The following is a 25,094-nucleotide window of genomic DNA, read 5'->3' as shown; positions in this document are numbered from 1 at the left end:
TGACACTAAGTGAATCCTTTTCTTACTTACAGTCTACTGTGTATCCCACAGATGTAGGCCAACGTCAGGAGAGAGACGGTGGGAAAACACAACAGTGTTTGACCTCCAAGCTCCGTCAGTGAAGGTCTGGCAGCAGATCAGACACAAAGGTCCAAACCTAGTCTTTTACCACCGTGAGGTAGAACCAGGACCTGGCAGTCGATCATCTGAGGTGAAGTGTTGCTGCGGGACCTTTGGCTGAGGACCAGCTGCTTCAGATGGAACTGAGGTTTTCTCATGACAGGATGTGGCACAGTTTCCTGTTTGTTTCAGATTTGTTTCTTTCCTCTTCATTGAAAATGTTTTGCCATGTAGTCAAATGAGCTAAAAGGGGTTTTTATTCAGTCTATAACAGAACCAACACAAATGTTTCACACTAATGTTTGTGTGAAGTGTTTGTACGAAGATGATGTGAAGAAATTCACACTAGAAAAAAGGAAGAGAGCAGCTGGAGGCGGACGCTCAGTCAGAGGATCTTTGGATCTCAGCTCTGTGGTGGATTATTGTCCTGGACACTGAAACCTAAGATGATGTTGTCCTGTAATGTTGGCCAAGAAGAACTAGGAATGTTTTACACTGTTTTCTTAACAGCATTTAGAACTTCACTCAAATGTTAGGAAAAATAAAAAATAAACCTAAAAAAAAAAAGAATTAAAATGTTTATCTTGTCTGATAGTTTTTTTAAGTTTCATTCTTTTTTTTTGGCAGTGGTGTTTTAGTGGTAAAGGAAGCGATCTTGGGTCCAGAAGGCTTCAGGTTCGAGTCCACCAAGTTACCACTTAGGTGCTCTGAGCATGGCACCGTCAACACTCACTGCTCCCCAGGCCCTTGAAGCTGCCCCCTGCTGCCCCCTGCTGACTGTGGTGATGGGTTAAAAACAGACGTCACATTTGGTTGTGTGCAGTGGTGCAGTGGTGCAGTGTGCTGTGTCACAATGACAAGTAGTTCACTTTCCATTCCTTCCTTTTTCAAATATTTATTTCTCTCTGTAGTTCCTTCATGGATTATGATGACACTGATCACATCGGTACTGGACGCAGGAAGATCCTTGTGTCATTTTTGTACTAACAAATCAGTGTGTCTTTGTCACTTGGACTTTCCTGACTCTGGATCAGCTCAGTTCCAGGTTCTAGGTTCTCAGTCCTCCAGGTCATCGTCTCCAAAAATAGTTCCACGGAGGTCGACTGGACGGAGGTTTCTTCAAGACGTTTCACTGCTCATCCAGCCTGTTGGATGACTAGTTGATGCCTGTAACTATTTTTGGTCCTGATTCTTTTTAACGAAGCCACACAGTAACATCAGTGTGCATGTGCATGTGTGAGTGTGTGTTTACACAACAGTCACAGCCGAGATCAGACGTGAACACAACAGATCACCTTTGTTGACTCCAATCACAGACAGGTGTCAACTGTCAGAGTAAAGATCTGTCATTTCCAGGGTCATACTGTACAAGAGGCTCCTCCTCCTTCGCCTCCTCCTCCTTCGCCTCCTATTCCACCCCCACCTCCCCAAAATTAAAATACTATTGAGCTCCTGGTAAATGTTATTTATTTATCTGTTGCTGCACCAGTATCTGAATACAATCACCTGTTTATAAATATAGATGAATAACATAAGCTACAATGCTGCCATCTAGTGACTAGAGGCTTTTTATTTAATGTTCTCTGTTCATGTATTATGAAGGAGTTAACAGTTATGGGTATGGGAGGGGGAGGGGGAGTGAGGGATTGGTCTGTCGGGGCATTGAACTATTTTTAGAGCACACATCATTTCATGAGACCCAGGCATTGCGTTATCGGGGTTTCAGCAAAAGAAAAAACGGTATCGATGCTTACAGATATTACATAATTATGCTAATATTGGTCATGATAATATTGGTCGCCCGATATTATCGGCCATCCCTACACATAACCTACCAAGACTGTAATCTAACCCTAGCCCTGTAAGTTATATTCATAATAATATTAATAATGATTGAAATTTATACTAAAATTATAGTTTTTAAAAAAAAATGGTATGCCAGATATTTTTGACCAATATTGGTCCACCAACCCGCTGTTGGCAAGACAAACCTCTGCCATAGACCATAGTAAGGATCAAGGAAACCCTTGGGGAAAATTGGAGCTCATGTTTGTGGGGTTTTTTTAGCTTTAAAATCCAATTCATTTATGTGGAGAGCTCATGTTTGTGGGGGTTTTTTTGGCTTTAAAATCCAATTCATTTATGTGGATTAAGAAAATGTCTAAAGCACTTGATGATTTTGACATTTTTAGGTAAAAACCAACAGAGACTCAATGAAAAAGACAATGTAACTGACTTGGATGTTGACCTGGTTAACTAAATATCAAGTGCCGCCACATTTCTGTTCTCACAGCCCCAGCTGCTCATCATTACTGTTCTGCTTCACAGTTTAGGATAAAGTTCATAAACAATCCAGATGTTTTTGAAAACCCATCCACAAGTATGTCCACATATGGATTACATTAGATTAGATTTATGACCGATAGATGATTAGACTGGTTTATGACATCATTCTTATGGAACGCTGAACGTTAAATAACTGATGTGACCATTACATTATGATGTTATTTCTATGATGAACCACAACCTGACTTTGTTATTGTTCATACAGTCAATAATTCAGCCAATGGTAATAATAATACATTTACATTTACTTGGCAACAGATGAACGCAGCAGCTCCATCTATCTGCTGTGTCTAGAACAAACATGACGCCTCTTATATTTGAGACCTACTTTGATAAACCTGCATCTGGTCTATGACAGTTGTTTGTCCTCTAACACTGTCCTCTATACTGTCCTCTACCTCTGTTCTCTACCATTGTCCTCTATACTGTTCTCTACCACTGTCCTCTATACTGTCCTCTACTTCTGTTCTCTACCACTGTCCTCTCCCACTGTCCTCTATACTGTCCTCTATACTGTCCTCTACCTCTGTTTTCTACTACTGTCCTCTTCCACTGTCCTCTACCACTGTCCTCTATACTGTCCTCTATACTGTCCTCTACCTCTGTTCTCTCCCATTGTCCTCTATACTGTTCTCTACCACTGTCCTCTATACTGTCCTCTATACTGTCCTCTACCTCTGTTCTCTACCACTGTCCTCTATACTGTCCTCTATACTGTCCTCTACCTCTGTTTTCTACTACTGTCCTCTTCCACTGTCCTCTACCACTGTCCTCTATACTGTCCTCTATACTGTCCTCTACCTCTGTCCTCTACCACTGTCCTCTATACTGTCCTCTACCTCTGTCCTCTACCACTGTCCTCTATACTGTCCTCTACTTCTGTTCTCTACCACTGTCCTCTACCACTGTCCTCTACCACTGTCCTCTATACTGTCCTCTATACTGTCCTCTACCTCTGTTTTCTACTACTGTCCTCTTCCACTGTCCTCTACCACTGTCCTCTATACTGTCCTCTACCAGTGTCCTCTATACTGTCCTCTACTTCTGTTCTCTACCACTGTCCTCTACCACTGTCCTCTACCACTGTCCTCTATACTGTCCTCTCCCACTGGCCTCTGCCACTGTCCTCTAACTCTGTCAGACTGGACTCTGACTGCTGGTGTTGGTCCACTCCTGAAGACAAAGACAGATCTTCTCTGATGGTTGCAGATATAGACAAGTGTATGTGTGTGTGTTCTTACCTCAATGCCATGGAGGTGCCGTTGAGCGATCCGTGGGTTTGTCTGTAGGAGCAGCTCCCCTGACGAGAGTACCTTTCATCTCCACAACAAAGGATCATCAGAAAGGCCCTTCGAAACGCTCGGTTAAGGAAGGCGTAGAGGAAAGGGTTCAACCCTGAGTTGATGTAGCCCAGCCACAGCCAGGCGGTCCACAGCTGCCAGGGCACTGAGTAGTGAATGAAGGGGTCCACCACGTTAGTGATGAAGAACGGGGCCCAACACAGACAGAAACAGCCCATAATAACTGCTAGCGTCTTTGCCGCCTTAGTCTCGACCCTCATGCGGCTGTTGACAACAGCAGCCTGGTCTGTGGACGGAGAACCTGCTCTTGTCCTCGGCCGGTAGAGTTCTGTTGGATCTGAAGAAGTAGATGATCTCACGGTGACGGCCCGTGCCGTTCCACACGCAGGAGCAGAGCCGGCGCGCTGCAACGTCTCGATCTGTCTGGCGTGGGTCGTGGCAGTCACGTAGATACGCTGGTACGCCAGGACCATGAGGGCCAGCGGTACGTAGAAGGCTACAGCCGAACAGATGAGGGCATAAGGCTGGTTCACCAGGAACACACAGCTGGTGTCGTTGGATCCTCCCGTCAACGCTCGCCTCTCTTCAATCTGAGTGGGACAAAAGGTTTTTTTTCAAAAAGAAACTGCAGACAAAACTAGACAAAACTAGACCCATAGAACTGTATTGGACTGTATCCCACTGGAGTTCCCTTCAGGAAGTGATGGAAAACTAATAAGGCCGTAGAACAAAGGAGGTTTATTTCATTTTTCTGACTGGGAGAGGTGGATTTTTTTTAGGCGTGCTGGTTGTTTTCTTTTAAACGAACTATTAACATTGGCTCATTGGAAAAGTACTGTATTGTTAGTTATAAAGTTATATATTTTTATCACTGATATGGATGACAATATTTTAACGACCAGCTAACTTTTGGTTTAACTACAGTTCTAACTCACCTTTAACTATTCCTAACCAACTTTTTTTAAATTTTTTATCAGCTGCTATTTTACTTTTCTAACCAACTTTTAGTGATATTACTCTTTTTTTAATTTTTTATCAGCTGCTATTTTACTTTAACTTATTTGTATAATTTTTGATCATTTATTTGTGGCTAACATTTGTTGTGATTGGCTACTTTGTTTTAACACCGATGCTGCTGCCAGCTCTCACTGCATCACCATGTCACCACTCAGGACATCAACAAGGAATATTAGGTTGTGTCTTTTATATTCTTCCTAACTGAGGTCATATATATATACTATATACACTGTATATATGTATGTATGTATGTATATATATATTGACCTCAGGGAGGAATACATACCTACTGTACATTTATATTTGTTTAAGAAGAAGACCTCAACGACTCCACGATTGATGTTACAGAGTTTGAGTTTGAAGAGTGTTGAACTTCAAACACACTCACAATGTCCTCGATGCCGATGGCGTTCCAGTTTTGCATGATGGGTAAGAAGGAGATGAAGGTGGGGATGATCCAGCAGCTGCCCAGCATGACTGCCACTCTCACCGGGGTCATCTTATGGCTGTAGACCAACGGCTGGCAGCAGATGGCGTAGTATCTGGAAAACACACACCAATGGAGATGCACACAATCACTACTGCAGTACTGAACTCTCACTGGAGTACGTTCTTCACCAAAACAACAAAGAAGTTTTGTTGTTGTCTTGTGTAGTACACACTTTTTGGTGGTCTTTTTGTGTGCGTGTGTTGTTGTAGTACTGTAGTGTGTGTTGTTGTAGTAGTGTGTGTTGTTGTAGTAGTGTGTGTTGTTGTAGTACTGTAGTGTGTGTTGTTGTAGTAGTGTCCGTTCAGGTTTGTGTTGATCCTCAAGGCTGAAATACAATTTATTTTCACAGTAAAGTTTTGTCCTCAGGTGATTAGGAACTGGTAAATAGAGAACTAGTGTAGAACTAGTTAGTACTAAGTTCAAATAAAACAGCTGTTTTTAATACCAATGTATTCTGTATAAACATATTTCTGTTGTTGAAGGTCCATCGCATGATTTTAGGGAAACCTTATTGGTCTTTGTGACATTTCCGAAAAGAATGTAGTTGAATGAGCCAAGCAAATCCAAAATTAAAATAAATATATTTGAGTATATGGCACTTTCACCCTGAGCCAATGTCTCTGTCCTGGGCAAGTTTGAATCCCGGTCAGGGCGGTTGGTACCTTCCAGTGGACTCACCACCTGTAGGAAGGTTTGGGGGGGGTTGGTACGGTGCAGTGTGATTCTGCCACCCCCGCGACCCAGTAACGGATAAGCGGATGAAAATGGATGGATATTTGAGTATTTGATTATTTTTCTATTCTCTTTCTTTATTGGCAGGAGTCTTGGTATATTTACGCTCTGTCAATACTTCAGTGCTGAAGAGAGTATCACAATGGTTCAAATCCCTGTCCTCATTGATCACACAAACACACGTAGGAACGCACACACCTGTCCAGTGCGATGCAGCAGAGGTGCAGGATGGACGCTGTTGTCAACAGGACGTCCAGCGACGTACGCACCAGGCAGAAGATCTGTCCGTATCTCCACTGACCCGTGGTCAACTCAACAGCAGCAAAGGGCATCACCACCACAGCAACTAGCAAATCGGCAAACGCCAGAGACACGATGAAGTAGTTTGTTTTCTTCTTCCTAAACAAAGCAAAATATTTGTTACTCCTTTGCAGTATCGGCAGGATGCAGTTACAAAATAAAGACAAGATTTTCTCTTTAAACATCTTGTGTGGAAGTGGAGTGGAAGTGAGGTGAGTGTGAGGCTGCTGCGAACCTGACTTTTAGAATGAGATGAGGTGTGGTTGTTAGTGTTAGTTAGTTACTTAGTTAGTTAGTTAGTTAGTTAGTTAGTTAGTTAGTTAGTTAGTTAGTTAGTTAGTTAGTTAGTTAGTTAGTTAGTTAGTTAGTTAGTTAGTTAGTTAGTTAGTTAGTTAGTTAGTTAGTTAGTTAGTTAGTTAGTTAGTTAGTTAGTTCGTTAGTTTGTAGGTGGAGGAACTGACGATGACTGAAGAGTCTAACAGTGACAACAGCTGTCCACACCACTGACCTCAGATGTCTGTCTTTGCAAAGTGCCACCATGACCAGCAGGTTTCCGAAGACTGTCATGATAATAATGATTGAGAGGAAGATGGTGAGGACAACTGTCTCCAGTGAGCTGAGAAACTCCTGCTGCTGCTGCTGCTGCTGCTGCTGCTGAAGATGATGATCTTCCAGTACTGTTTTTATGATGTCATCCAAAGACCTGCAGAGGACAACAAAACATTCTGTCAATTAAATCGACTCTCTTCAAACGATACTGTCTTTGCTTCCTTTGACAGAAGAACAAGCCTCACTCTTGTGGGAAGACAGTACAATAAAATGTAGATCAAATGAACCTTAAAGGTCAATTGAAAGGGATATTTAACTCAGCCTGTTAAAGAGACAATCACAAAGGTAGTAGCCCTAGGTGCAGTACCAGTGCCAACCACCAGGTTACTTGAGATGCAAACTTAATTCTTGGGGTTAAAAGACCATTCTTTTTGACATTAGCATATCTGCAGTAGCTTCTACATTGGCCAACAGAGTGCGCTCCATGTGCATTTTCTGAAAATGTACAAAAACTCAATTACCTTTCCATCATAGTACTGCTCTGCTACTGATGATGTCATAAGATGGCACAAAATCAATCAATCAATCCTGATCGCTCACATCAACATGCTGCTGTAGCTGTCATTCCAACAAAAGTCAGTAAAAAAGATAAGACTCTATAATTAAAGAACCACAAATGTGACATTTTATATTTCTATATTTCTGGGATTACAGTTCACTGTATCAGGGATTCGATTTATCACTTACTGTTGAGGTGATGCTGTGGCCATCACTAGTCATTAGCAGTAAAGCGGAGGGTTGTCCTCATCACCCCATGACCTCACCCTGGACACACACACACATAATTCATAGAATTTTCTCAATTGTAGTTTGAAAAAGTCTCATATTTGTGAGGCAGATTCCCATCTATGGGGAACTCAATCTGAGTAACACAATAACAATACAGTCGTAAGTACAAAACAACAGTCCAAAGTACCACTGAGTGCCAGGAGTGAAATCCTCTTTTCTTTTTCCCTGGACAAAGGAGGTCAGAGAGCGCTGCTCCTCTGGGACTGGTGGAACGTCTGCAGGTCTTCATTGTCCTTGTTGAAGGTCAGTCCATGGACCTGCAGCCCATATTTAACTTGGTAAATTAGGTAAACATGTTGATTATTACTAACCACAGCCTTGGGTAATGAGAGCAGAAGTAACGTGTGGAACATTGACCTCAGGTCTTTTTATGTTATCTCAGACTCTGGATATTTTCCTTAGCAGTATTCGTACTAAGACTCTTATCACGCTGTAGTATTTCTTTGTTTATTTGAATGCAGTAATGATTTGTTTTTATCTGAGAGAATGATTCCACTGTGTAAACAGGTCATCAGTTGTTGTGTTTATGTCCAGCTCTAATGGACTGGAGCTCCTGAAGAACAAAACAAGTCTTTACACTGATTATATACAGTATATATATATATATACAGTATATATTGTATACATATACTCACTGTACAATTAGGGATGGCTCGATGCAACTTTTTCATCTCAGATACTAATACTGTAACCTGAAGTATTTGCAGATATCAATCCGATACCTTCTTTTCTCATCCAGTATGACGTGAGCTGCCGTGTTGTTTCCGGCATGTACCGTGAAGTTAAGTTGAACGTTTGACCTTAGGTATCGGATCAGACAGGCTATAGATTTTTCTTCAGTGTTTGAGCCTTACATTTTGACCAATCTTGAACTGTGAAGGTCCTGAGTATCGGATCGAGCCAATGCCCTTGATTGGTTAGATGTACTGGGTGAAAGATTGTTCTCTGTCTGTGAAGGACCATATAAAGTCACGAAGAAGTTGTTGACAGAATTAATGAGAACCTGGGGAACCTGGTTTCCTGGATCTGTAAATGATGAGCAGCAGGGGGCGCTCATCTGTACTACGCTGTAGACATCTTATCAGTTTTAAGCACCTATTAAAATGCAGTGTCTGCTTCAGCTCTGTGTTTTATCACAGCCCAGCGTCAACACCTCACTTCCTGTACAGAGGTCACCGTTTACTGTCTGTGTGAAAGCCATGTAGGTTAGGGCCTACATTACCAGTGATGTTTACATTGGTTTGGTTTGTTGGCCAGGACCGGGGGTCAACAGGGTCAACATTTAAAATGTCTGACAGATTAAACTCGAGCTTTACTGTACTTCACTCTGGAGTAGTACATACCATAGTAGTACTTTCTCTGAGACATGTGCACCACATACAGGTTCAATGGTGTCACTACCTCTGGGCCATATACACACTACCTCATCAACCTCCAATCAGATGATCAGATATATAGTACCACCATGAAAGGAAACAAACTGGAAAAACTGACCAATACCCTGCTGGTATTTCTACTGTAAATTTGACCTCTGTGACTTCAGGCTTTCGTTACCTAACTAGCTGTTTACAGGCTAACCTTTATTGAAAGGATGGCTAAATATTAGCTACTTTTTAAAAAAAGTTTTTAATAAAACTTTTAGCTCTGGTTCTACTTGATCTGAATTTGATGTATTTGTTGTTGATAATGGAAACCAACAGACTGGGCTGTGACTTTGTCAAGTAATTCAGCTAACTGAGGCTATATGTATAGCTAGTTTTTTTTATCATTTACTATGCTTATCTATCCAATATTGTAAAAATATTAAATAAATATATTTAATCTTATTGTTTAACATTTTTTGCTATTTCTGGGTGAAGCTGCTTTAAAGATTTGTGTAAAAGCTAAGAAAATGTCTTTACTTTTTTTTGTCTGTTCTGTGTGACGTCACCATTTTATTATTGGCTAATGTTTTGCTGTTAGATCTTTTCTTTGCAGTAAACTGGTGGTTGTCATTGATCTTTGGTCTGAATTCTAGCCTGATGTCTTTAACAACACTTCTCTGTGATTGTGATAACACTAGTGAAAGATCCTTGAAGGAATGTGCCAATATTAGAGAAAAATAACAGCGATTATACACAACAGTTCAGCTTGACAATAGAAAATCACTGATTACTGCAGTTGAAATGGTAAAGAGAGGACTCTCCTCTCTCTCTCTCACACACACACTTCATCATCGTCATCACCTTCGTCATCTTCCTCACTGCCCTCCTACTCATCTGTTATTTACACATCAGTCTCTTTAAAGGAATGAAAAAAACCCCATTATCTTAAAATGGAATAAAAATGGAGACAGAGAGGGGGAGAGCGAGCGAGATAGAGAGACAGAGAGAGGGAGCTTGAGTCATAATTCTAACTAAAGTATTTTATTTTTTCAAATACAACTGTATTTGTGTCATATTGACTGATACACAAAGATGACACGAACATATTATATTATATTTATTATATTAATAGTAATACTTTATCACCTGTGATGACATACATTTTTTTATATTTAAAGCTGTGAAAACCATTTTTTCACACATTCGGTTTCGGAGACCGCGGGTGGAACCTCACACTTACAAGCTGATGCTAACATGTTGTTAGCTAGGAAGGATTTTACAGTGATCAATGAAAGTTCTGTGTTTAATATCTGTAGAGTAAGGGTGACCACAGGGGGGAACCACAGGGCCATTCTGAACAACAAAGTTAATCTAATTTAACTGGGCTAAAAACAAGGATTTGTTTTTCTTCAGCTGTGTTGTTAGCAGAGCTGTTTCAGGTCGTGGCGTGCTATGTTAGCAGATGTTAGCTTTGGGCTAACACTAAGCCACAGAAACTGTCAACAAATGGGTCAGGGCTAGGGTTACAACTGATATTGGACATGTAACGCTAGCTTCATGTCTAGTTTAAAGTATATTACCGTCAGGAAATATTATTCCGGAACTATAGGTAAGCCCAAACTGAAACAGAACGAACACCAAGTTTCACAACACCAGCTTTGATTGCTCTGAATATGAAGTGAACAGATAACACACCACTGCTAATGGCAATGTATTATTGGTTTCTTTGTTTCCTCAACAACAAATCTGTTGCTAAGTACTGGCACAAAATAAAAGCAAAGCCTGAAATCTATGTTATCCAGACAGTGTGTAAAGTTTTTATTTACGTTATAATGTGTGTTTAAGAAGATGCACCGTACCAGCCCCTCGTGAACCTTCCTGAAAGTGGTGAGTCCACTAGAAGGCGCTAACTTCCCTAACTGGGTTTCAATCTAACCCAGCAGGTGAACCCTGGGGTTCTATACCAATGACGTTGCCTCTGAGCCAAAGTGCCACAGAATTTTATATATTTGAATGTTTTAAGATGTTGAGAAAATTAAGTAATTTGTTTTTTTTTAAGGTGGGTCAGAAAGGATTGCCTATTGGTCACCACTGTACGTCAACAACTCTGCTGGTTCCCTATATTTTTTATTGAACATATAAACACTGATGCCCCCCCCCCACTCTCCAATCAAATGACAGTGGCAGCAGTGGAGTGTGTATAATGGTTTCATGTTTCAACCCCTGCTTAGCAACTTACCTGATCTACAGTAGAGCAACAACAACAAGCAACTTTTCTAACCTGGATTTCAGTAGTTTTAAATCAACCTTATCTTTTTAATTTGTAAAACAGAATCTGAACTTTTTGCCCACTTGCTATAAATCTGAACAGTTTTAGAACTGGATGGCTACGTCCATGTCCTACTATTGTAACTACTGCGTTTCTGAAGTAAAACTGTGATGAAATCACAGAGTAGTGTCCAGGAATACTTTGTTGTTCTGCCAGATCCTAGTGGACTGGGTTATTTCAGAATCAGCTCTGCACAAACAGAACAGTTAATCTGGAGGATTTTTGAACAAAGTCAATGTGTTTAAGAAGCAGCTGAACATGAAGTCTGGAGACATCGTCCTCTTTCCATCTGAAAAACACCATATTTGGACAAGATAAAAAGGGAGATTGTGTTTTTAGAGCAGTCAGCGAGAACGGGCCAAGAGAGGTTTTCAACCTCTATTTATTACTGCAGTTTAATTCTTTCCGAACAACAGAACAACATCATCAATAACACAAACCAACTGATAGATGAATGGATGGTTGAATAGATGGATGGACGGATGGATGGATGGATGTATGGACGGATGGATGGATAGATGGATGGATGGATGGATAGATGGATAGATGGACGGATGGATGATAAATGGATGGATGATAGATGGATGGATGATAAATGGATGGATGGTTGAATAGATGGATGGATGGATGATGGATGGCTGGACGATGGACAGATGGATGAATAGATGGATGGATGATAGATGGATGATGGATAGATGGATGATAGATAGATGGATAGATAGATAGATGGATGATAGATAGATGGATGATGGATAGAATCTCATTCTCAAACTCAAATTAGCTGAGTGCCACTGCTGCTACTGTCGTTTCACTAGGAGGCAACATCAGCTATCAATGGGTTGGATCTGGGCCCTCCGGTCATTTTAATCGGCCTGTAAGGCAAGCCTGGGAATGCTTTTATTACTCATCACTAAGTTATTTTTGCTAGCTTAATGATCTTAATGAGCCAGTGAGCTTAATGTTAGTTCAGTGACATTTTAGCTAATCTCGTTTTGGTTATCTTTATACATGTTATCAGTTTATCAGTGACTAATACACAGCTTCACAGTATTTCATTTTAAGAGTCAAATTTGTCAGTTCCCTAGAAATAGACCTGCAATTTACAAGCATTTTCAAAGTCCTTAGAAATCCAGCAGGAGGAGTTTCCTGACAGCAGTTGGTTGGACCGCCATAATTCAATGATTCGGAAAAAGTTCATCTAGTAAATGGTAACACAACTAATCCCTGGAGTTTTGGTTGTAAAAACCTTAAGGTAAAAGAAGCTGAGTAAGAGAGAGATGGGTTTAGAGCCCACAACATGGGTGGGATTCAACCACAAAACACCACATCAGGTTCTATTCATGTCAGCCAATGAGGGGAGACAGCACTTACTGCACTTAATACCAGGGTTTTTTAGTCATGTACTTATACCAGTGATATACCAGGGATATACCAGTATACAATAGTGGACTTCAGCTCATTTGAATTTGAGACCCCTGAGTTAGTGGGTGAGGGTGGGGTTACACCCCTTATCTTATACAGTAATATAGTGACAACAACCATTCACACTCACATTCACACTAATTTGAAGTGAATCGTGAAGGCCGTCTTGGAATGTTTGCTGTGAAACAAAGAAGAGGAGTAGAGAACATCTGTAGAATCTGGACAGACGTTTCAAGTAGCTTTAACTGATGACATTTAAGGGCTGACCTATGACAAAGTTGGAGTAATCTTAAATTTACATTTTATAAAACTTACTTTATTTTCCGTACTATAAGGGGTACTTAAAAACCTTTCATTTTCTCAAAAATCGTCATTGCGCCTTATAACCCGATGCGCCTTATGTATTAGTTCTGGTTGCGCTTACTGAGCGCGAATAGATTTTATAAAGCAAAACCACACAGCGCATCACACATGATGGCCCACAGTTGAAGCACACTGGGAGCCAACAATGACGTTTAACTCTGTTATCACAGTTAGAAGATGCTCAACAACAATTGTTACAGTAGTGGTTGTGTAACTCAACGTTCCGTCGTGCCTCCCAACAACCGGAGTTGTCTATGGTGCGATGCAGGACGACTCAGACGCATGACTGTCGATTTTTTTCGTGGTCAAGAACTCTTTTTATTTCTCCTTTTTTTTATCGATACAGGAAAAAAACACACTCTCTCTGCAAAACAACATCCAAACTTCCGCACAGAACAGCGTCAAAACAACAATACGGTGGACCATCCAGAACAAAATAGTGACAACCGCCTGACTCTGGAGGGGCGAACAACAACAACAGCGTCCTCCAGTGTCCAACTTAGGTCACTACCCTTTTCCACAAATCTCCGTCCCTATTAATCTGCTACTCCATGCGCGCCCATCTCACCGATATTGTGAAGCAAACTGATTCGGGGCTTGCCATCATTCTATGGTGGATTAACCATATATTTCCAACCGCTAAATATCGGTGTTAACAGGGCGTTCAAAGTTAAATTGCGAGCTGCGTGGAAGTATTGGATGACAGAAGGCGAACACACAGTCACCAAGGCAGGGAGGCAACGCCGGGCGAGTTACGCCACTATCTACCAATGGATCGTGGCTGCCTGGGCTAAGGTATCAGTCTCAAGTGTTTCACGAAGGACGGAATCATCACTGAACAGCTAATTAACAGCAACGATACTTACTCGGATATTGACGAGAGGGATCCTGGCATGCTTGATTGTTCCGCTTAATTCTTTCGCTGACATTAAACTGTTTTGTTTCGTTTAATGTGCCTTATAATGTGGTGCGCCTTATGGTCCGAAAAATACGGTTCTTTAGATTTTTTTAAAGATTTAAACATGGTTAAAAAAATTACAGTAGATTTAAGAGATTTGTTTGTTTGTTTGTTTACAGTGAAAATGCAAATTGCATAAATAATAATAAATCGTAATAAATAATAGTGAATAGTTATCATGAGTACTACCATGAGTACTATAGCAGTATGTAAGAAAACATTATATACTTGTTGTTATTCCTAGGTCTGTCAGGTCATTAAAGTTTTAATCTCATTAATCCCAGTTGATTAATCCTGATTATAAATAAACAATTATTAATCAGGATTAATCAACATTCCTGAGTATGGCAACAGACAAATACCAGCAGGTAGAAGTATCTGCTCTACACCTGTTTATTTGTAACAAGTCTAACACAGTTACATGGAGGTCGACTGGACGGACTAGGTTTCTTCAGTTCACACTACTAGTCCAAACACTGTTATTAATACAGAACAAACGAGTTGGTGGATTCAATACTTCACTACTGACCTCGGTGAACACATTTCTTTCTTTTCTCGTTGTCTACAGTCAGTTTCAAACTTCAGATTAATCCTCACAAATTAAACAACATTTGTTGTTTCAACAGCCCTTATTTCTATTGATTGCTTTTGAAAGTTAGCCACAAATACTTTGAGCCATTTTCACACAACAACCAGGCTAGTATTTGAGCTAATTTTTTAGTGTGAATTATTAATAATTAAATAATTTAAACTGTGAAACGTATACGTATATATGATACGTTTTTTTAGGTACTTAATAATAAAGAAGCTTAACAACCTGAACAACATTCTTTAGGAATACATTTAGGATTTAGTCATCTTTTTTGATAGTTGAGGTCATTTATTTATTAATAGGTTAAATAAAGGATGAATAGACATATTATTTTTAAGTGTTATTTACAGAATTAAGTAAAGAATAAAAATATAAAGCTGTTTACAGAGGCAAAAAACGAGTGTATCTGAAAAAACCTCACATCTGAATGTCAGTCAATGAACAGTGTTTGATGAATAGAATCAGGTTCTGACACAAAAACATCATCAAGACTGCTATAAAACTAGTTTTGTAAAATCGTAACTTCAACTCATGAATGAAACTTTAAATTACTCCACCTCCACAGGTGTCTTCACCTCCTCTCGTCCCCTCTCTCCTCCCCTCCTCCCCTCTCCTCGAAGGTTTCACTTCTTTGTGTTGGTTAGGTTCATTTCCAGAAAAAGAAAAAGAAAGTAAAAATACAAAACGATCCAATTTATACGAGCTGCAAATGAGTGGCAACAGAAATGGAGTGGAGACGGTCTGCTGTCAAAGGAGAGAGGCAGAGGGGGAGGGACAGAGGGGGAGGGACAGAGGTGGAGGGACAGAGGGGAGGGAGCGAGGGAGAGGGAGCGAGAGGGGGAGGGAGCGAGGGAGAGAGGGAGGGAGCGAGGGAGAGAGGGAGGGAGGGTGTTGATTTATTTACCGTGTGGCGTTTTGAGGTTAAATGCAGTTCTCTGTTTTTCCATCTGTACTCTTCTTTGTCACTGTTTTCTCCTCAGAGGGGGAGGGAGCGATGGAGAGAGGGAGCGAGGGAGAGAGGGAGGGAGCGAGGGAGAGAGAGAGAAAATTGTTATGTGCTGCCATCCAGTGGCGTGAACATAAAAGGCACATTAAAGCCCTCACAATAAATATCAAGAACATAAATATGAGCTTTATGGATTTTTTATATCGTTCAAAAACGTTTGATATGTATAATTTACTACATTCGTAAATATATTATTAAATATATTTTAATGCTACACAGATAACTTGGACAGATTTTAGTTTCAAGTTAACCTTTATATCCATGTTAGATAATTACAAAGTCTTCATTTAACACTCATTTCACAAACATTGATACAGTGGTGGCTTGGTGGTTGAGGAAGTGGAATTGGGTCTGGAAGTTACGAGGTTCAAGTCCACCAGCTGCCAAGTTACCGCTGAGGTGCACTGAGCACGGCACCGTCCCCACACACTGCTCCAAGGCAGCTATAAGCTGCTGAATACAAAACACTGTAACTGTTTCAATGTTTCTAGAGAAAATTCATCAAACTTTCTCTTGAATCTTCTAACAGTATGACTGGTTAGAGCTGTGGATTATTTTAAATTCCTCTAACTTCATTGGTCAGCAGGTCAGTGGTAACTGATTACTCATCACTGTGTACACTCGCTGTAATTGGATGTCGACGACGACGCTCAAAGAAAGGGTTAGTTTCCGACACTGCCTGAATGCACCACTACTTCCTGTTTGGCGCACACTTCAGGTAAACTCGGTAAAATACAGAAAAACAAGCTCGTTGCTGCAGTTTTCCTTTCAGTAAAACTAATATAAAATAAATTGTAAGAACCCGACTAACCTTGAGTTTCACGGTCTTGTTTTAGTGAACGCTTTTCGATAACGTAACTACATTCCCCCTTTAATTCTCTAGGTTGATAAAATGTCAAAACTACCGGGGAGCGCTGGCGTGACGTTGCTCGGCGACAAGTCCCTGGACTTTTACCGGGACCCGGTGAGCTTCTATCTGCTGAAGTTGGATAAACACGGCGGGAGAGTGTTCCAGAGCCGGCTGCTGAACAGACCCACGGTCTTTATCTGCTCCGTCCAGGCAACGAGGGAGATGCTGTGTGGTATGTAGTGGAGTAGACATGTCTGTCTGTCTGTGTGTTTTTACCATATCAATCTTCATCGCTGTCATATTATTTTGGTGTAAACATACCTGGTCATAACTAGTAATTTTAGGGTGACCATGTTCTACAAAACCACAACCTCAAACAAAAAGTTTGTGTAAAAGTGTACAGAAGCTAAAGATGAATAATGGATATAAAAACTGTGACAAAAAAAGTTCTTTTAGCTAACAGTTGATGACAGTGTTGTAATGCTGTTAGCTTTTGCTACTGTTTGATAGCATCTATTTGGTTCCTCTGTGTTTGTGTTTCAGAGAAGTCCCACATGTTTGTAAAGGATCCCACTGACCTGATGACCAGTGTGTACGGGGAAACCATCGTCACCACTAACGGTAAACATGTGTCTTCACATCTGCACAGGTTCAGCTCCATGTGACCTTAATGACCTCAGCTGATGTGTGTTCCAGGTGAGGAGGCGTGTCTGCTGCGTTTGTCCCTCAGCAGTCTGTTGACAGGACGTTGGTTGGATTCATCACGTGATTATATCAGCAGGTAGAACTACAAAGAACGACTAAAACAGCTACGGACATGAACTATTTCTACATACAACTACTAAAACAGATGTTTCACCCCAAGCTACGGACATGAACTATTTCTACATACAGTATATGTAGTATATGTGGTATATGTGGTATATGTGGTATACTTGTGCTTTTTGGAATCTGAAAACGACTTCTGTTCCACAGTGTATGTGAGCGCTGTCTGAAGGACCTTTCTCTCAGGTAGTATCAGAGTCCAAACTGCAATATTCATAAAACACAGTATTTGAGTGTGTGGACCAGGTGGGATTCAGTCACGTGACCTAACATTAATTTACTGATAATAGTTTGACACGAAATAAATAGTGAGTCGACCAGAAGATCATTTTATTTCATACATGTGGTGGTGCATCATGGGATTCTTCTAATGTAAATGTGTGACTGAAATAAGATGAAGAAACTGTGGATCAACAACTTAGTTTGGACAAGGATTAGAGTTATGGTTAGAGTTAGAGTTAGGGTTAGGGTCAGGGTCAGAGTCAGAGTTAGAGTTAGAGTTAGGGTTAGAGTTAGGGTTAGAGTTAGGGTTAGAGTTAGAGTTAGGGTTAGGGTCATGGTCAGAGTCAGAGTTAGAGTTAGAGTTAGGGTTAGGGTGAGAGTTAGAGTTAGAGTTAGTGTTAGGGTTAGGGTTAGTGTTAGAGTTAGAGTTAGTGTTAGGGTTAGGGTTAGGGTTAGTGTTAGAGTTAGAGTTAGTGTTAGGGTTAGGGTTAGTGTTAGTGTTAGAGTTAGAGTTAGAGTTAGGGTTAGGGTGAGAGTTAGAGTTAGAGTTAGTGTTAGGGTTAGGGTTAGGGTTAGAGTTAGAGTTAGAGTTAGGGTTAGGGTGAGAGTTAGAGTTAGAGTTAGTGTTAGGGTTAGGGTTAGGGTTAGTGTTAGAGTTAGAGTTAGGGTTAGGGTTAGGGTTAGTGTTAGAGTTAGAGTTAGGGTTAGGGTTAGAGTTAGAGTTAGGGTTAGGGTCAGGGTCAGAGTCAGAGTTAGAGTTAGAGTTAGAGTTAGAGTTAGAGTTAGGGTTAGAGTTAGAGTTAGAGTTAGGGTTAGGGTTAGGGTTAGAGTTAGGGTTAGAGTTAGAGTTAGGGTTAGGGTCAGGGTCAGAGTCAGAGTTAGAGTTAGAGTTAGAGTTAGGGTTAGAGTTAGAGTTAGAGTTAGAGTAGGTGGTTAGCCAGCTGCCAAGTTACCAGTGAGACGCTCTGAGCATAGCATCCGTCCCCACACACTGCTCCCCTTGCACTTAAAGCTGCCCCCTGCTGCCCCCTGCTGGCTTTGGTGATGGGTTAAAAATAGAGGCTCAGTTTTGTTGTATCCCCATGTTACAATGACAATAAAGACTATAAATTAATTTAAATTTTTAACTCATGAACACCTGACTGTGTGTGTGTGTGTGTGTGTGTGTGTGTGTGTGTGTTTGTGTGTGTGTCTATATAGTGGGGATCCCCAGTGTGTTTACTCTGGGATCAAACGCCTGGGAACAGAGATGGTTCTGGGTCTTTTTCTGAACGTACGAGCAGAGGAGCAGCCTGAACTCTTCCAGGAAATCACACAGCTCTGCACACAACACTGGCACGGTACCAACACACACACAACACAACACAACACACACACAACACAACTTCTGCTTTTGTTTTCAGTCAGTGGTTATATAACAACCGTGTTCCTCTGCCTGTGTGTGTGTGTGTGCGTGTGTGTGTGTGTGTGTCCACTCCAGGCCTCATCTCTGCTCCAGTGAAGGTTCCTCTCTGGTCCTCAGGGTTCTCCACAGCCCTCGATGCCAGAGACAGACTGATGGCCATCATTAAAGACAAACTGGAGAATGACCAACAGGGGTGAGACTCCTCCCCTCACCCCCTGCTGATTTGATGGGTTAAAAGCAGAGGTCACCCCCCCACTCAGAATGGATCTTGGCTTGTGGATCTCAAAAACATGCCCAAAAGAGCTTTAATTGTTTTGGTCCAAAAAGCTAACCCTTCCTTCTTCAGATTTGTGGGCTGTGTCAGGTCTCTGCCGCTGCCTCACTCCAGCTCTGCCTCGCAGCATCTCCTGCTCTTCATCTCTGCTCTTATCCCCAAGGCTTTGGCTTCACTGCTCACCTCCTTCACGTTGGCACTGGCTGGGAACAATCAGGTGCAGTAACACCAGTTTGTTGGAGTTCAACCTTAGCCATAATTCTTCACAGCTTTCTAACTTGACGCCTACATTGAATTTGTTCAGAAAGAGACACGTCAGAGAGCCAGAACAAACTGTGGTTACCTGCAGGCCATCCTGCTGGAGGTGCAGAGACTCTGGCCTCCATTCATCGGGGGGAGGAGAATCGCTGTTCAGGTAGGAATTTTTGGACTTTTGTTTTTGGACACCTACTGCATTTGTCATTCCCACAGCCTACAATTTGGGCTTCATTTCCTAATTCTCATCTTACCTGCCAACAAATAATTATTTACCACATTTATGTTCAATAAAGCCAAGGCTGAAAATGTCTGTCCTGTGACTTTTATGGTTCTTTAAATAGATGGATATATATATATATGTGTGTGTGTTTTCTGTGTTTTCTTAAACATAAACATAAACAAAACATTTTTTGTTGTGTTTTATCAAAACATAAAAAACTGTACTTGCAAAAAAAAAAGTAAAACAACAAATAAGTAATTAAAACAAGAAGAAGAAGAAGCTGCTGGCTCAGGCCAAATAAAAACATATGTGACATCCTGTCACGGGAAGAAATGCTATAGTTTTCATGCGACCAGTATTTCTTCGTTATTACCTCTAGAGGGCGACAGAAGGTAATGTACTAACGTCCCTTTGACTCTCGGCTCCTCCAAACAGGAGATTTATTGTTCACTTGTTAAGGTCAACGTTGAGCCACACGGTGGAGACATTTTTTTTTATGTTCAAACGCTCGTTCACAGTCCAAAAACTTGAGGGATCAAGTTGACAATCCACTCTGAATTGATTATAGGTCTGAATATGATTGTAAGTGGCTGTTTGTCCTTATGTCTTATGGACCCCCATCACCTGATGACTTGCCCCCCCTGTGCCCACCATAAAGGATAAAGTGGTAAAAAAGAAATGGATATAAATTAAACACAGAGAGGAAGAGCTAAATGTCAGTGTACGTAATAGATTCATCAATGTCTTACATTTGGTATGAATGTCATTATATTTGTTCATTTAATGTTTCGAATACTTGATTAAAGTAATATACTTGAGTAAGTAAAATATTGTGTTAACTTCTTCAAACCTTTGTCCCAGGAACATAATCAACCAGAGTTTGTGTGACACTCAAAGTTCCTAAAACAGTTTTATATATACACACTGTATATGTTTATATATGTCACCACTAAAACAGCCCCCCCCCCCGTCTATCTTTGATGACTGTGACCTCATCACAACCCTTATGCAACAGACCCAATCAGATGCATTGATCGTTTCTGTAATTGAGCTATGCTTGGCCGGAAGGAACTAATGGAGGGAGGTGGAGGGTGGAACTGGAGGCGGAGGAACTGGAGGTGGAGAAACTGCTGGTGGTGGAGAAACTGGTGGTGGAGGGTGGTAGACACTGGTGATGATGTAAAAACAGCCGTTTCCTACATTAGAGGAAGTAACTACCTTTTTTATTCCCAAGGTCCACAAGGTGTCTACAAAGACTGGTTAAAAGAATAAAGTGGGCTCCATCTTCTGGTTGGTTGTAGTGTGACGTCCCAAGTAGAATTACTTTACCCACATTTGGAGAAAGTAACGTCAAACAGACTAGAGGAAAATACTGTGCACATGACTCATGTTTCATGACCGGTGGTTCTTTGGAGTTGACCCAGAAAAGAACAATTTACTTTGTTTTTGCTTCCAAATTGTCTTCCCGAAACTAAAAACCTAATCATTTTTTTGAGAAATTTAAATTAAACCACAAGTAAATACAAATACAAAGAAAATCTACAATAGAAATAAAAAGGAAAAAAAACTTTTTTCCTCCAAAAAAGTCATTACAGATCAAAAAAATGCAATGAAACTATTGTCTTTATAGATGCCAGAGTTTGTCTAATTTAGTTCATCAGACTTTTACCGTGTTAAACATAAACATTAAAGTTTGGATGAAGGTCAGTATTCCACAAATGGGTCACATCCTGTTTTTTCTTTCAAAATGAAAACTTTGGTGGTGCCGTGGTACTTATGGTGGTTCTGTCGTTCATCTTTCAGTCACGTCGGTGTCTATTACTGCAGGGTTTCAATATAAATGTCCTTTTTATTACATGTTAAACTCCCCTGGACTGAGAAGTGTTAACATCCACAGAGGAGAAGGATTATTATTATTCACAACCAGTTGGAAAAAAGCTGAAGCTCTGTCAGCTGGAACTAAGATATGGACTGACTTTACTGAGTCTAAGGGCAGGTCAGAAAGAGAGAAGGGGGAGAGAGGGAGGGATGAGGAGAGGGAGAGAGAGAACAGTGGGGGGGGGGGGGGGGGGAGGGGGGGGGAGGGAGGGGGGGGGGGAGGGGGGGAGGGGGAGGGGGAGAAAAAACAGGGGGGGGGGGGGGTGATCATATTCTGTGGGAGTCCATTAATGCAGCTACTAATGGATGTTTTGAAAAGGGGATTCAAAGGGCCAAGAATGAAGAAAGTGACTTTGTGCCTGAGGAGGAAGAACTTAGGAAATTTGTTTCACATGACGTTACAGTTTTCATTCAAAGAAAACATGGGGATTAAAAATATCTTTCAACAACTTGAAAAAATTGCCTTGACATCAGCAGGATGATTGACAGCCATTTTTAATTTCCAATATTTTCATTATTTTCGTGATGAAAACTAAATAAAAAATTTTCTAACCTAAAACAATGAAACAGTAAAAATATATAAAAAAAATTAACTAAAAGACATGGCTGGTAGTTTTGTTTACCTGGAGGAGATGGAACACAGCATTGATCACACTCTTCTGTTCCTCACTCTGATTGGCCATATAACTGCTTTTTAATTAAACACACAAAACTTCACCTTTTTAAGTAACTGTTTTATTTAAATAAGAAAATTGACAAAAAACTATACTATCATCGTTGTATAGTTTCATAAATGAAATAATTGAAATTTGCTAAAAGTTAGTTAAAGGTGCTTAACATTAGCTATAAACATGAGTGTCTGCTGCTGAAACCTCAATCAACAAAAGACCCAGTAGATCTCAGGGGTTTTCATGACATCCATTTGTCAACTTGTCGCTGAAGACGTCATTGATAAATTTCAGTTCCTAAAGAAAAATTCAGGAAAAATAATGAATTGCCATAATCTGTATTATATAAACATACATAGTGTTTATTTGACAGAGAACATCCTAATATAACCATCAGGTTTCCTCCCATTCTATGACGTGCAGGACTCCACCCTGGCAGGGTTTCATGTCCCTAAAGGTCACACTGCCGTCTACATCAGCCATGGCGTCCACCGTGACCCAGAGGTGTTTCAGCAGCCTGACAACTTCCTGCCGGAGCGCTGGAGTGGAGGGTAAGGACGCCATCTACTGTCTACTCTCATTTATCTGTGTTTGTGTTTGTAAAATTCAGTGAACACAATAAAAAGACAGAGCTGAAGATAAATCATGTTTAGGAACAAGAATATTTTCAAAATATTCAGAGTGAAAAAGCTAAATTCTAGCTAAAATATAGTCGAATGTTAGCCAAGATAACAAAAAACTAATCCTGAAATGGCAAGGAAAATATGCCAAATTAGCTTAAACACTTAGCAAAAGGTTAAGGTCACAAGGTAAATCAATCTGGGTTACACTGCAGTGACAAGGAAGAAAATGACTCATAAATGTATAAAACTCAACTAAATCAATATTAGCAAAAAGGATATTGATTTTTGCCAAAAGGTACTTTTTAGATAAGAATTGTTTTAGAAAACAAAAGATAAAAGCTAAAATGAAAATATAAATATAAGCTAAAATGAAAGAAAAGCAAACAAATTGACAAACTCTGTTGACCAACTCTGTTGACCAACCTACAGCAGAGTGGATTTGACAGTGTTACTGTTGTCATGTGGGGAACAGAACAATAAGTTAGCAACGGAGAAGTTAGCAGTTAGCCCAAACTTGACATAAGTCAGGAAGTCAAATGACATTAATAAATATACCAGCCAAAAGAGGAAAAGAGCTGAGAGATTAAGACACATTAAACTAGTTCAAAAGAACAGCTTCAGATTATTTAGAAATAACACAAACAACATGAGAGAATCCAGGTTTGGGCTGGGAGAGATTATGACTCAGATTATAATTCTCAGGCAGATTAATAATCCTGCAGCAGACTATAATCCTGCAGCAGATTAATAATCCTGCTGCAGATTAATAATCCTGCAGTGGATAAATAATCCTGCAGCAGATTAATAATCCTGCTGCAGATTAATAATCCTGCAGTGGATAAATAATCCTGCAGCAGATTAATAATCCTGCTGCAGATTAATAATCCTGCAGTGGATAAATAATCCTGCAGCAGATTAATAATCCTGCTGCAGATTAATAATCCTGCAGTGGATAAATAATCCTGCAGCAGATTAATAATCCTGCTGCAGATTAATAATCCTGCAGTGGATAAATAATCCTGCAGCAGATTAATAATCCTGCTGCAGATTAATAATCCTGCAGTGGATAAATAATCCTGCAGCAGATTAATAATCCTGCAGTAGATCATAATCCCACAGCAGATAAATAATCCTGCATCATTTCAGGTCTACACTGTTTTTTTTCCTTTTGTCGTGTACGTCCACATTGTTACCATAGCAACCAGTACAGATAAATGACCTTGGTGATTACACATATGTTTTTTTAAATGAACTAGATGTCAGAATTTAGTGAAAGAGGAAAAAGGAAAGAGAATGTATGGATGCAGGAAGCTGCTGTTGCCATGGAAACGACCCCCTGGCATTGTGTGTGTGTGTGTTTCTGGTATAGCTGTACTTGGAGGGGGAACACGCTCCCCCCTCGATATAAACAGTATTTTGTGGTTCAAATTCAGGTTTAGGGTCAGGATTAGATTAAGGGTCAGATTGTTCACAGAGTAGGTTTTATCCCTTCAGTTTTTCTTCAGTGAAGATTCTGTACATAATGAATAAATCAGTTTTAAGAGAAGCAGAGTTCACCCTCTGGTGTCTAAAAATAGATTTTCTCACTGTTGTACACTGGATCTGGACCGCAGGCTGGCCAGTCGATGATCATAAACTGTCAGGGATGTTGACAGTGACACAGATGTTCCTCCAGATGTACTTCATGGATTTACTGCGCTAAACCACTAGTCTGATCATTTCAGAGGACAGTACATCACTAGACAGACAGAATACGCCTCCTGCCATACACACTCCAACACACACACACACACACTCCAACACACACACACACACACTCCAACACACACACACACACTCACACACACAAACACGTGCAGTGGCCCGTCCTCTGGACTAATGCTTCCTGTGTGGCTTTAATCAGAGCTCAGGTTTCAGGAAGACAGGATGCATTAGTGAGGAGAGAGGGAGAAAGACAGAGGGGGGTGGAGGGGGTGAGGGGGGAGTCGGTCTGGCCTAACTGATGTGTTATATATTGCCTGTCATTTGATTCTGCAGGAATATTGGGGCGTTGCTAAGCTCAAACCTGGAAGGTACAGCAATCCATCACCTCGGTGGGTGGGGGTTGAAATCTCATCTCGTAGCCAGAAGCCA

At 40.7% G+C, this 25,094-nt stretch overlaps 2 protein-coding genes across 7 annotated transcripts in view; one reads left to right on the top strand and one right to left on the bottom strand.

Moving 5' to 3' along the window:
• The window catches only part of LOC103390334 (5-hydroxytryptamine receptor 4), a 20,368-nt gene extending 4,922 nt beyond the window's left edge, over positions 1 to 15,446 (bottom strand). Inside the window, exons 1-7 of one of the 2 annotated variants that reach the window (XM_025062739.1) lie at positions 15,290 to 15,446; positions 7,832 to 7,961; positions 7,603 to 7,680; positions 6,815 to 7,009; positions 6,205 to 6,405; positions 5,173 to 5,326; positions 3,708 to 4,357 (exon numbers count right to left, since the gene is read on the bottom strand). In XM_025062739.1, coding sequence (XP_024918507.1) covers positions 3,708 to 4,357; positions 5,173 to 5,326; positions 6,205 to 6,405; positions 6,815 to 7,009; positions 7,603 to 7,625 — 1,223 coding nt within the window. In that variant the 5' untranslated portion in view covers positions 7,626 to 7,680; positions 7,832 to 7,961; positions 15,290 to 15,446. Of the gene's footprint in view, positions 1 to 3,707; positions 4,358 to 5,172; positions 5,327 to 6,204; positions 6,406 to 6,814; positions 7,010 to 7,602; positions 7,962 to 15,289 lie in introns of both variants that reach the window. The other variant, XM_017038357.2, reaches the window with a different exon arrangement.
• Positions 15,447 to 16,357: 911 nt separating this feature from the next.
• The window catches only part of LOC103390318 (putative cytochrome P450 120), a 16,633-nt gene continuing 7,896 nt past the window's right edge, over positions 16,358 to 25,094 (top strand). For 2 of the 5 annotated variants that reach the window (XM_025062618.1, XM_008326139.3), the window contains exons 1-10: positions 16,358 to 16,456; positions 16,622 to 16,820; positions 17,132 to 17,209; positions 17,285 to 17,369; positions 17,564 to 17,599; positions 18,836 to 18,975; positions 19,116 to 19,233; positions 19,387 to 19,531; positions 19,619 to 19,729; positions 22,762 to 22,889. In XM_025062618.1, the coding sequence (XP_024918386.1) occupies positions 16,373 to 16,456; positions 16,622 to 16,820; positions 17,132 to 17,209; positions 17,285 to 17,369; positions 17,564 to 17,599; positions 18,836 to 18,975; positions 19,116 to 19,233; positions 19,387 to 19,531; positions 19,619 to 19,729; positions 22,762 to 22,889 (1,124 nt within the window). In that variant the 5' untranslated portion in view covers positions 16,358 to 16,372. Of the gene's footprint in view, positions 16,533 to 16,621; positions 16,821 to 17,131; positions 17,210 to 17,284; positions 17,370 to 17,563; positions 17,600 to 18,835; positions 18,976 to 19,115; positions 19,234 to 19,386; positions 19,532 to 19,618; positions 19,730 to 22,761; positions 22,890 to 25,094 lie in introns of all 5 variants that reach the window. The other 3 variants (XM_025062620.1, XM_008326136.3, XM_025062619.1) reach the window with 3 other exon arrangements.

The sequence above is a fragment of the Cynoglossus semilaevis genome, chromosome 14 (genome assembly GCF_000523025.1).
Source record: "Cynoglossus semilaevis isolate Cse_v1.0 chromosome 14, Cse_v1.0, whole genome shotgun sequence".
Taxonomy (NCBI): domain Eukaryota; kingdom Metazoa; phylum Chordata; class Actinopteri; order Pleuronectiformes; family Cynoglossidae; genus Cynoglossus; species Cynoglossus semilaevis.
This window is presented reverse-complemented; position numbering and strand designations above follow the sequence as displayed.